Below are 12353 nucleotides of genomic sequence, written 5' to 3' on the forward strand. Positions count from 1 at the left end.
CCTCCAAACAGAAATCATATTTCAATTGTATGCTTTAATTAGTCCGTGAGAGTAGATCGTGGAAAATTGTATCATATATTGCATGAAATTGCTTCAAGCTCCGAATTAGAAAACTATAACACTTTCAAAAGTGATGTATTCAGTGATTCGACAGTATGAATATCAGGCATTCGATGATCTGAGTCGGGAAAGTGGAAAAAATTTTGAGCACTTCATCATGAAGAAACCATTGTGGCATGTTCAAATTCAAAGCATTGCCATCAAAAAAAGGCGAATGAAGATCCCTGCGAGGGGAGAGCGAGCTGACCAAATGGCTGACCAAGAACGAAGCCTTGAAAAAGGATAATTAAGTAAGGCTGTTAATTATCTTCAAAAGGGATGTTTAAATTAACCCAAACACCCAGTTTTCATTCATGCACTCCCTTGAGGTTCCCTCAGTGTGCATGAAAAGTTTCAGGCCATTCGGTTTCATGTTTTTGGAGTTATTGAGAACACACGCACGCACACACACACACAATGAGTAACTGACACATACTGACATTTATTATTAGGGGTGTCATCGGTCACGTGGTTTGGCAGCCATGTTGGATTTAAGATAAAACTTAAAAAAAAAAACATTCTCTCAAAATGCCCAGTCAATCGACGCAAAACTTTGCATGTCATTGACTGAGCATGGTGATATGAGGGTGAAAAGCAAAATGTCATCAGTCAACTTTTGTGGCAGCGATATTGGATTGAAGAAAAATGTTTTTTTTAATGTTTCTCTGAATCCGCCAAACCAATCGATGCAAAACTTTACACATGTTAGCCAATACCATTGAGGCATATAGTGTGATAATGATGATGTCATCAGTCACGTGGTTTCATCATCATTGTGGGCCAGACAGACAGGTCCGCCCCAGTTCCGTCACGAGGTGGCGTTGAGCTGACTCCCCACGCCCACCCTCCCTCCCCCCCCGTCCCATTCCCTCATGGGAATGGGGCGAGGAACTCCTTCCCTCTCCCTCAACACACTGGCACCGAGTTTGGGTCTGACCCAGACCACCGCATGGGTTTTGAGGCTGCAAAGGCGCTCCGGGATCCGGAGGATCGGTCAGTTCAGGTCAGGTCAGGTATGGGAGCATGCGCCAGAGCAGCGCGTCGCTGCGTCCACTTTCCACCGTACTCCAGGGGCCTCCGTCTGGCCATCCCCCAGGCAGATGCCAGGCCCATCCCCATCTTCCCGAGATGCCGGTCAACCTGCTGCAACCACGAGACACGTGGTCGGCCCACTGGCCTCCTCCACTCACGAGACTCCCTCACTGAGAGAATCTGGTGAGCACGATCAGCGTCAGGAAAATGAGCCACATGTCCAGACAGCCGCAACTGATGCTCACGGACTATGCAGGTAACAAAATCTCATCCGAGTCTCTCTCAGCAACCGCTCGTTGGACACAAAGGCGACCAGCGATAGCCAAGGATTCTCCGAAGAGACCTGGTACCAAAGGAATTAAGTCTCCATCTCAGATCCTTGGTCAGAGTCCAAGACTCGCATCCATAGAGCAAGACTGGAAGCACCAAGGACCTGAAGACTCAGACTTTCCTCCTCCCGCACAGGTACCGGCACTGCCACACCCCATGATCCAGTGAATCCATGACTCCCCAGGCCCGACCCAGACGTCTATTGACCTCTGACTCACAGCCAGCAGAGACATGAATATCACTGCCAAGGTAAGTCAATCTCTCCATGACCTCAACATCCTCACCACAAACAGGCACTGACAGGACAGCAGAATCGAATATGTCATTAAAAGCCTGGATCTTAGTTTTGACCCAGGAAACCCGTAATCCCAGCGGCTCCGACTCCTCATTCAGCACCTCGAGGGCCCCCAAAAGCATATCTAAAGTCTCCGCAAAGATGACTGCATCATCTGCGAAATCAAGGTCAGAGATCTTGACATTCCCAAACGATGCACCACAGCTTGATCTCTCTGACATCCTCCCTTGAATCCAGTCCATACAAGTGCTGAAAAGTGTGGGGGCCAGTACACACCCCTGATGAACTCCAGTGACAACTGGAAATATGTCAGAGATGCTACCACCACACTTCACAGCACTCTCAGTACCAGAGTAGAGTTCAGACATCAAATCGATTAGTTTTGGTGGCACCCACGAAGACCAAGAATCCTCCAGAAAGCATCGCAATTCACTGAATGGAACGCTTTACAGAGATCAACATACAACATCGAGATCTTTACAGCCTCCACAGAGGCTGCAAGCAGCTCCTGCCGAAACTCTCGTCTGCGTTCGATGAGGACCCGGAGACAAGGATATGGTCAATCGTTGACCACTTTGGTGTGAAGCCTGACTTCTTTGTACGCTGGTGCTCAAGCAGATGGTGGCAAACCCGATCAAGAATTATCCGAGCAAGGACCTTGCCCGGCACCGAGAGCAGCATCACCCCTCGGTTGATGTTGCAGTCTTGGCGATCACCCTTCCCTTTCTAGAGAGGGACAACAAGGCCCCTCTTCCAGTCAGTTGGGATGATGCCTGTGTTCCATGCAGAGCACAGAACTGCATGCAACGACACGAGTGTAGCATTTCCACCAGGCTTGAGAAGTTCAGCTTGGATGCCACATGGAGGATCGATGCTTGGGGATCAACTCCCCGAGCTGACTTCCACCGGGTCCGGAGCCACTGTTGCTGCTTCGCTACGTGCCCTGTGACAGTTTCTGGCTGAATTTTCCAGTACTTTATGGGATCCGAACCCATCTTTAGGATGCAGTCTGTGGCCCGGCGGTTGTCGTTCGGTCTCTGAGATCGTCTGGCCTCCCTGGGAAGCGTGGAACTGAACTGCCGAAGGGAGTGCGGGTCAGACACGTGATCACTTCGGAGTGGGGGAAACCATCAGTGGAATCAGACTCCACCATGCCCCTCCACCCGCCGCCAACGTGGGCTGGGCCAAGCAAACCAAATCGGCATTACAACGTGAGCCATAGCCCAGAGAAGCCCAGGCCCTCCTGATTTGGCGGCCAGCGACGTGTCTGGCCTTTTGTGGTGCCAGACCACCACGAGGCATGAGCCCAAAGCCACCCCATTGGCGGGGAGAATTATGATTGGTGAGCGAGGCAAAGTGAGCAGGCAGCGATTTCAGTCATGATGTGATATCTCTGACATCATCTCACAAAGAACCAGAACACAATATCATTACAATGAAGAACACATCTTGCTCGTGAATCTTCATGTTGATTTGCATTGATGGATAGGTACAATAATTGTTGATTGAGGTCTGCGAACCTGACTTTTCCTTTTGCTCTGACGAAGGGTTGATTCCCAAAATGTCATCTTGTTGCTTTGCACTTCATTTAGCATACCTCCATCGGTGTTGTGTTGATTTTATCCAGAACGATGTTGATGCATTTCCTGATTTTGATTTATGGATTCATGTTGATGTTTTCCTGTCATCTTCTCCACGTCGTATAGTTTTCTGAAACGATATATTGTCGATGCTTTCACCATTAGCAAACAAATGTTGACAAAGTTGATGTGTCATGTTTGAATGAAAAACTATTGTTTTCATGTGAGTTTTGAATGCTGTTTTTGGCATCGCATGAGCTTTTTGGGTTCAGTTTTACTGCTAACTACCATTTGGTGTTTGTGTGTTGCTTGTTCAGCCGATGCTGTGATTGATATTTATTTGATGTTGGTTTCCAAAAACATGGACGTTGTTTTAGCAAGATGAACTTGTCCTTCCTGGCAGGGTCGAAGATTTATCCAGAAGTCGTTTATCATTGTTCTGCGGGTGATGCGGGACCTGTGTAACAGAGTTCACACTTGGAAACCTCTGCAAGGCTGGGTAAACACCACTCCTCTTTGAACTCTTACAGTGCATATACTGCAATCTCTCATATACCAACACAACTAATTAGCAAATGAGCAAAAAAAAATATTGTTGTTTCTCAGGTCATTGAACTTCTCTGCGAGAAAGCCATTATGACCTGCATTCGCCCAATTGGGACAGCTGAAGCTCTTCGCCGAGTCTTTGAGTGTCTTGCCGCAGGAATGTTGCACAAAGGTATGAGGTTCTCAAGGTTGATGCTCAAGTTATCACGTTGAGTTATTGCCAAGATAATGCATTATATGTACACCATGCTGTGGTTATTCCAATGCAAATGGATTCCTGCACTTACTTCCTTCCCTTATTATAAACTTCCTGATCTATCCGGTTAATTTTATTTGCAGATAAACCAGGAATCTTGGACCCTTGCGAAAAGGAGCCAAAAGACGTCCTTGATGGAATCACTGCTCAACAGAAAGAGGACATCACAAAAAGTGCTCAGGTGCCACACACCTTGGTTTCCCCTTCTCTTGCTCTTGGAAGGGGTTTCTAGATTTTATTGTGAGAAAGTTCATAGTTTCACAGTAAAATGAGAATTGCATTTCTATTTTTCCAACATTTTATTCATTTACAAAAATATTTCCTCATTCATGTATTCATTTAATCATTCACTTATTCTTGGCAGACTTGCCTGATGACAAGTCTTGCCTTTTCGGCTCATACTTTCCAAAGGGAATATTTTAATTTGTCTTTGTCCATCTGCAGATCTACTTTAATAAAGAATGCTCACATTCTTCAATCTGCGATCATCTTGAGCTGAGAATATGAACAATCTATATTAAAGTAGATCCACATGCAGACACAATCGGAGTTCTACTTTAAATATACAGTAGATTGATCATATTTTGCAGTGTTAAATGTTTTGTCTTTGTGTGAATGTATTATGCAGATGGTCCCCAAATAAAAATAATGACCAATTTACGGCACTGTAGGCTCAATAAGGAAGCCAGACACAACAAAACGCACACACACACACACACACACACACACACACACACACACACACACACACACACACACACACACACACACACACACACACACACACACACACACACACACACACACACACTGTTTCAGGCCGGGGGTCGGGTGAAAAAACCACTCGGTGGGGGAAAGCTATCTCCGCTCCCACCAGACTCCCCGGAATTGTAGGCCATAGCACACGGCTAATTCCGTGACGTGGCGGTTCGCCAACCGACTGTGGATGTCAATAACTCAACCGTGTGACCTGGAGTTCTCCCGTCTATGGGTTAACCGGGTTACCTAATTAATCGCGTGATTTAATTACAGGGGAACACGCCCTTGGTACGCCTTGTCCGAACCGGATCACTTTACCAGATCAGATGCAGCCAAGCGACACTGCCAAGGACGTACCAGCTAAAAGGAACGGATCGTTAGGAATAAAGTCCCGGTGAGGTGAGGATGCGGACCATGCTGGATCAATGAAGGAAAAGAGAAAAATGAGCTGGGAACATTTCTAATAATAATTTATTTTCAAGCAGCTGAGGAAAGGTATGTAGGACATTTAATAGTTTTATTGGGGTGTGTAATGCAGGGATACGAAGAACGGTGAGAAGTGCGGCAATATTCCAAGCAACTTACGAAAGCAGACACAGAGCAGACTTAACGCGAAATAATAATCTTCTGCAATCTTAACTTATGGGGACATGTGCCAGGACACCACACACACGCACACACACGTAAACACGCACACACACGCACACACACGTAAACACGCACGCACACACCCTGATGAAGAGAAGTTATTGAAGCAAGAAGGGAGACGAGTTGAGACTACGGTCTCTTGGTACCTTGTACAATTGATAGCTCGAATGCGCCACCAATACATTTGGGGGGCTGCTCCATGGTGCGAAACCTCCCTGACAGCTGGCGTGCGTCTCTCGCTTCGTGGGGCTTCGTGCAGCTAGCGTCGAGATGCAACTGTCGGCGTGAAGGAGGAATTTGAGCTGGGAGGGTGGAGTCCAGGCGATGACAAAGTTCAGCGCATTTGGGGACAGCAGGAGAGAGAGACAGACAGACAGACAGAACGAACGAACTGCCCTGCTCCGACCTTTATAGGCCCCGTGGTGGGCACCCCGAAGCGATGCGTCGTCACCCGAATCGGGCGCTTTGATTGGCCACAGCCCCACGCGCGGTCCAGCCACAATGACCGGAAGCAGCAACATTCCTCTTCCACGGAATCCTCCATCGATGCAGCCTTCACAGCCATGAAAATGTCTTGCTCCGTCCTCACGACATGATGTGAATCGCCCACACCGAACTCAGTGTCATGATTTGCCTTGCAAGAACCCCCGGGCAATGCCCTGATGACCGACCGAGGGCAACGTCAGTTCCGCATGCCTGCCCAGGCGCCTCCGCTAAGCGCTGATCAATGCCTGCTCTGTGATGCGTCACACGGCCCGAGCGATCCAGACTGCCAGCACGCCTCCGCCTGATCGCGGCCTCGCCGGGCGGAGAGGCGAGGAAACGTCTGCTGTCTGTGAGGAACATCCGCGGCCACCAGCGAGGACCGACGGAAAAGTGTTAGGGTAAATGTTTCGCGCAGTACGCGTGGATCCGCCATGGCCCACGTGGTCAGCGCTTGCCCGATTCTGCTATTGTGTGCGTGGGGTCAACTCCGATTTGTGTCAGGATTTGAGGGGAACGATTGGATATAATAATTAGATGGGGGTTTGGAGGGAAAAGAGGAAGCCAATCTAATTAAATGCAGAAATGGGTCGAACAGAACGCGCCGCCCGTATCATGCACAACGTGGAGTGGTTGTCGTTCATTTTCTTCTGTGTTGTGCAAAACCACGTCCGTGCAGCCTCTTTAAGAGATATTCATTCGTCTGCCTTTTCAATGCAACCGGCAATTTCAACACAGATCATCGGAAGCTCGAGTCGATCATCTCGAGCTGCCGAGCATACTCTATAACTTGCCGCAAAAGTTGGGTTGAGGGATCGCTTGAGGACAGGAGATCTGCGCTGTGCCATGCTCGTGCGGTGCCTTCGCAGCCTTCATATGCCTCTCCCCCAGCCGCGCACGTGCTCCACGTCTTGGCCTCCGCGAGGACCCAAATTCAGATTTACCTCAGGAATAAGCAGAAAAGAAGAGTAGAAATGAAGTGTAGTGGTGTGAGCAAACCTCGCGATGAGATCCCCGCAGCGCATGTCACATTTGACCCACGAGACAAAAGGGAAGGGACTATCTGAACATATATTAATGGAATAACTGTCTTGGGACATCTATATGTTGGATGCTATTGCCTTGGAGGCATGCGGTTCCGAGAACCGCAACAATGTATATATTCATCCACCTGTTTCTCCTCAATATCCCTTTCTGAAGAGTCTATGGGTCTGACAGCTGGAAAGGATTCCTGGGGTACATCGGCTACTGCAAGTTCATCCAATGAAAAATGCTGAACATAATCTTCATCACCAGAATCCTCAACATTCACACCAAGTGGGGGCGTTTTCTCTTCAAAGCCTGCACTTGACTAACTTTGGTTTGTTTCAAGATGAGCCTCTTGCTCAACTCACGGAAGGTTACAGCTGCTGCAACTCTCCTCCTCAACACATCCTTCGTGGGATTGCTCCAATCCTGGATCGACCAAACAAACTTCAGGACTTGCCTTCCTGTGAGTGCCACGTTCGGGAAGAAGTGCTTCAGGAAGATCACCTTCCTCATCAAGCACCTTCGCAACTTCAATGTCATTCTCCTTCACAGTATCCAATGCGTCACTCCCGACCGTACAATCATCAAAAAACATTTCTGTCGATTCACTCTCAACTACAGCTGCACCCATCTCCGTTGCAACAGCGAGAAGCACCAAACTCGTCACAACCTTCCACCTTGGCATCACCTCCATACAATTCATTCAAACAGTGAATTCATTCAATTCAAATTCAAACAGTGAATTCATACAATTCATTCAAACAAATTCAAATTCATTCATCACCTCCATCAAACAGTGAGTAATTGGCCCTCACAACTATTATCTAAGTCAGAACTCTGAGATTGGCTCTGCGAATTCATTTCAGAAACATCACTTTTGACATTTGATTTCATTTGACAAGCATCCGGCCCTTCCTCTTGGGGTCCATCTGTTTCTCTTAAATCGCCTTGCACTTTTTCAAACTTGGCAACACTGTGTCCAGAGTTTACATCAGGAAGCTCACCTTTGAATGTTTCCGAACTAGTCACTTGCTCGGTACTTGGCATGTTAACGTCACTGTTATTTTGTTTGTCACTTCATCCTTAATTCATATATGAACACCCAGCATGATTAAAAACAAAACTAACACCACGGGCGGCTCGCTCGGAATGGCGGAGCACGGGCGGCTCGCTCGGAATGGCGGAGCACGGGCGGCTCGTTCGGAATGGCGGAGCACGGGCGGCTCGCTCGGAATAGCGGAGCGAGGCAAAAGTGTCTGCAGTGAGTGAACGATTCGCCCAGATTGATGCAGCGTGGTGGTGGTTGTTGCCGTTGAATTAAATCCGCGCTGCAGCGAAAACGCATCACCAGAACATGCTCGATATTGCAGCAACTGCCCAATGTACATCCCGACCCTAACAGCTGGACCACTGTCGACTGTCGGATGTTTGGCAAGCGTCTGTAGTACTCGAGCCCCCATTCCAATGAAATGGTTAAGGATGGATGGCTTGGCAAGTGATAGCTTCGTTCAAATCTCCAAGCTTTGTCCGAATTTGACAAATGAGCACTTTTTTTAGTGTCGGAACTGCTGCTAAATTCAAATCTGGAGCTGAAATTTTGTAATTCCGCTTCGTTGAAGAGATTCTCGAAGATATGGCATGTGCGGAAATGAAATAAAACCACGAACGCTGGTGTCGCTGGGCATTTGTAAGCATTGCAATGTACCCAGCGATTCCAGCGATGATATGGTATTCATTAAATAATATGAGTGAGGAAAGTGAAAAACAAACTTCATCGTTAAGAAGTCGTTGTGGCCTGTTCCAAGTGTCTGTATGGTTGAGCAGGCCAAAAAAGTTGGTGGCTTCAAACCCCAGCGAGGTAACCCAGGGTACGCCTTTAGAACCCATCAAGTGCGGTGACCGAGGATGCCCCTGATGGAGGATATAATTAAATTTGGCTTTTAATTATCTTCAAACGGCATGTTTTAATTTACCTAAACACCCATTTTTCACTCATGCACTTCCATGGAGTTGCCTCAGTATGCATGCAAAGTTTCAGGTGCGAGGTTTCATGGTTTTGGAGTGATGGAGGACACACACACACACACACACACACACACACACACACACACACACACACACACACACACACACACACACACACACACACACACACACACACACACACACACACACACACACACACACACACACACACACACACACACACACACACGACAAAAGTAAATAGACACCATGATTTCTGAAGAATTTATTGAACAGTTGATCCATTTTAATACATACTCTAGTATTTGGCCGACTTGCCATTTGCAGATTTTATCGATTTTACTCTCTCTGACATACAACTAACGAGTTCCGAAATTGCTCTTGTGGAATTTCTGCCCAGGCTTCACACAAAAGGTTTGTCAATTCTGCCAATGATGTTCCTTTCCTGGACTATTTCCGCACAACTCGATCCAATATGGCCCAGAGATGTTCAATGGGATTCATGTCAGGAGACTGACTTGGCCATGGAAGTTGCTTGATCCCATTTCTGTCCTGCCATTCTTTGGTCTTTTTTACAATGTGGCACGGAGCTCCATCTTCCATGAACAGAGTGTTGTTTTTGACCATCTGACTGGTGGAGAAGATGGGGAGAAGTCCATCCTTGAGGACAGAGATGTATATCGTAGAGTTGATGTTGCCAACATATTTCACAAGCTCTGACCAACCAGCGCTCCAGATTGCTCCCCTCACCATCACTGAAAAACCACCGTGTTTGACAGTTGGCTACAATCTGTTCAAAGAAAACACTTGACTGGGAAGTCTCCAGACCATACGCACCCACTGTCAGAAAATTGAGTAAATTGGGACTCATCTGAAAAAATTCCAGTTTACCAAAACTCCAAGGGTCTGTTGGCCATCTCGTCGGCCCACTGCTTTTTCCTTTGAATGTTGGCCGGTCGAAGAAGAGGCTTTCTCCGAGCTGCTCTCCCATAGTAGCCCAGTTGATGAAGGTTGATAGTGGCCCAGTAGGACAGCAGTTCTTGAGCGAACTTGGACCTCCTCTGCACCATCTGCTGCCTTGCAACGGGGAGTATTCTTTTTTTTTCTCAATGGACTGCTTGACAGCTCAAAGACATCTTTCTGAGGGCCCAGGTCGACCAGAATGGGAAGCTGTGGATTCCTTGCCTTCACTGGTGAATTGCACAATCACCTGATTGACCGTAGAAAGCAGAATGCCAAGGTTCTGAGCAACCTGACGCTGGCTGACTAACTCTACCTTCCGATTTGCCAGCAATTTGTCCCCTTTGAACATCGCAAAGTTTGTGTGCTCCCTTGGTTCGAAGCATAGTTAATTCTCATAGAAGACCCAGGAACTCATTTCTGTAAATAAATAGTCGAATATTAGTACAAATCACGGAGTAAAACTTGCGTTATGCAGATGAAATGAAGAAATTTAAGGTGTCTATTTACTTCTGTCATGTCTCTGTACATTGACATTTATTATGGTTCAGGAGCAAGGAACTGAAAAAAAAATGAAATCGTTCAACACTCCCTACAGAAAAGGTTTGACTTGACAGAGTGGTAGAATAAACCCTATAGAACACCTCCAGGTGGTATGTGGTTTCAAATTGTGGTATCATTAAAATTCTACAGGCCATTATACATACCAAGGGTACTTACCAAGAGGGTCACTGTGGGCTAGCAAAATTTAGGAGAGGGGTAACGTAAACGTGAATATCTTTGTCGAGACTCGACCAATTTTCAATATTGAGGTGTCAAACAGCTGATGAACATTGCCACAGATATCTGGATGCCCCCAGATGCTGCTACACGCATGGTTAACTCCTCCCAGATCGGCACAGCTCAAATGACAACATTTGTTGAACAGAGACTGAATACCAATGAAATGACATTTTGGGATTCCCTGCCAAACCTGAAGATCAAAACATTTGCCACACGAAGCACGAAGAAAACAGTGAAGTTAACTGATGAGAAAGTTATCACTCTTAGTGCTGACCGTGAACTCTTTGGTCGCCTTCTGATCACAGGAAAGTCAAGGGACATCAATCTGAGAGAACTCCTCAGCTACGAGTTATCAACAGTGACATTATCCCTGGCCCATTACGATGGCAGCTTGAGGAAGACCAACAAGAGCGTACTCATTGCTGAGTTAGAGAAGAAGGTAGATGTCCATCCAAAACTGCCACAAGTCACAACCAACCAGATGTCTACGGCCCACATCATCGATGCAATGGCGCTGGTACAGATGACAAAGTCCGCTGGTGTTGCAAACTTCGGTGAAATGGCATTCAAGTATTACAGCCTGGTTACTGCCCCTCTACGTCGGAATGGTTGTCAGCGGGTTGATGTTGTCTTCGACCGGTACTCCAGCCTCTCAATCAAAGCTGGGGAGCAAGAGAAACGAGGAACATCTGCAGCCTTAGAGGTGACAATCCAAGGGCCAGCCACTCCTATTCCAAAGCAGTGGATCAAATACATTGGAAATGTAGAAAACAAAGTCAACTTGTGTGCCTTCTTGGCAGACACATGGTGCCACTTGGGGGTAGACACTCTGCTTGATGGTCAACACGTAGTCATCGGTGGTGGTTTCAAGAACCCGCAGAAGTCTGTGCTCGTTATCAGAGGGCACTGCGAAGAACTAGTTCCCCTCAAGTCAGATCATGAAGAGGCAGACACACGAATATTGCTACATGCAAAACATGCCTCTCATTATCACAACAGGATTGTGATTCAATCACCTGACTCAGATGTGGCTGTCCTCTGCACCACACACTACAGAAAACTCCAGTGTCGGGAGCTGTGGTTTCGGACTGGAATCAAGGGTAAAGCTAGGTATATTCCTATCCACAGCTTGGCACACAAACTAGGACCTGATCTGTGTAATGCTTTACTCAGCTTCCACGCACTCACTGGGTGCGATTCAAACAGTGCACTCTCAGGACTCGGCAAGAAAAAAGGTTTCAATGTCTTACTTGACAGTAAAGAGCATCAGACCAGTCTGGGACAGCTTGGAGAAGAACCCGAGCTCAGCAACAGCACTTCAGAAGCATACGAAGCCTTCATATGTGCAATGTACTCAACAACAAAGGGGGCTGGGAGGAAAGTGAACAATGTGACATACTGGCAGTTCTGTCAAAAGGGACAAAGAAATGAAAATCTCCCCCTTACATTCGACAGCTTACAGCAACATATGAAGCGAGGAAATTACCAGGCCGATGTATGGAAGAGAGCATTGGAGCCTACACAGAGCCTTCCACCAGCAGCTGGACATGGCTGGAAAATTCAGGAT

At 47.1% G+C, this 12353-nt stretch overlaps 1 protein-coding gene across 13 annotated transcripts in view; it reads left to right on the plus strand.

The window, feature by feature from the left end:
- The window catches only part of LOC147035912 (spermatid perinuclear RNA-binding protein-like), an 80238-nt gene that overhangs the window by 32840 nt on the left and 35045 nt on the right, over nucleotides 1-12353 (plus strand). For all 13 annotated transcript variants that reach the window (XM_085848196.1, XM_085848155.1, XM_085848214.1 and 10 more), the window contains 3 exons: nucleotides 3740-3835; nucleotides 3943-4054; nucleotides 4222-4319. In XM_085848196.1, the coding sequence (XP_085704322.1) occupies nucleotides 3740-3835; nucleotides 3943-4054; nucleotides 4222-4319 (306 nt within the window). The remainder of the gene's footprint in view (nucleotides 1-3739; nucleotides 3836-3942; nucleotides 4055-4221; nucleotides 4320-12353) is intronic.

Source organism: Eptatretus burgeri, chromosome 1 (genome assembly GCF_056783735.1).
Source record: "Eptatretus burgeri isolate ZD-2024b chromosome 1, Ebu_testis_v1, whole genome shotgun sequence".
NCBI classification, from domain to species: Eukaryota; Metazoa; Chordata; class Myxini; order Myxiniformes; family Myxinidae; genus Eptatretus; species Eptatretus burgeri.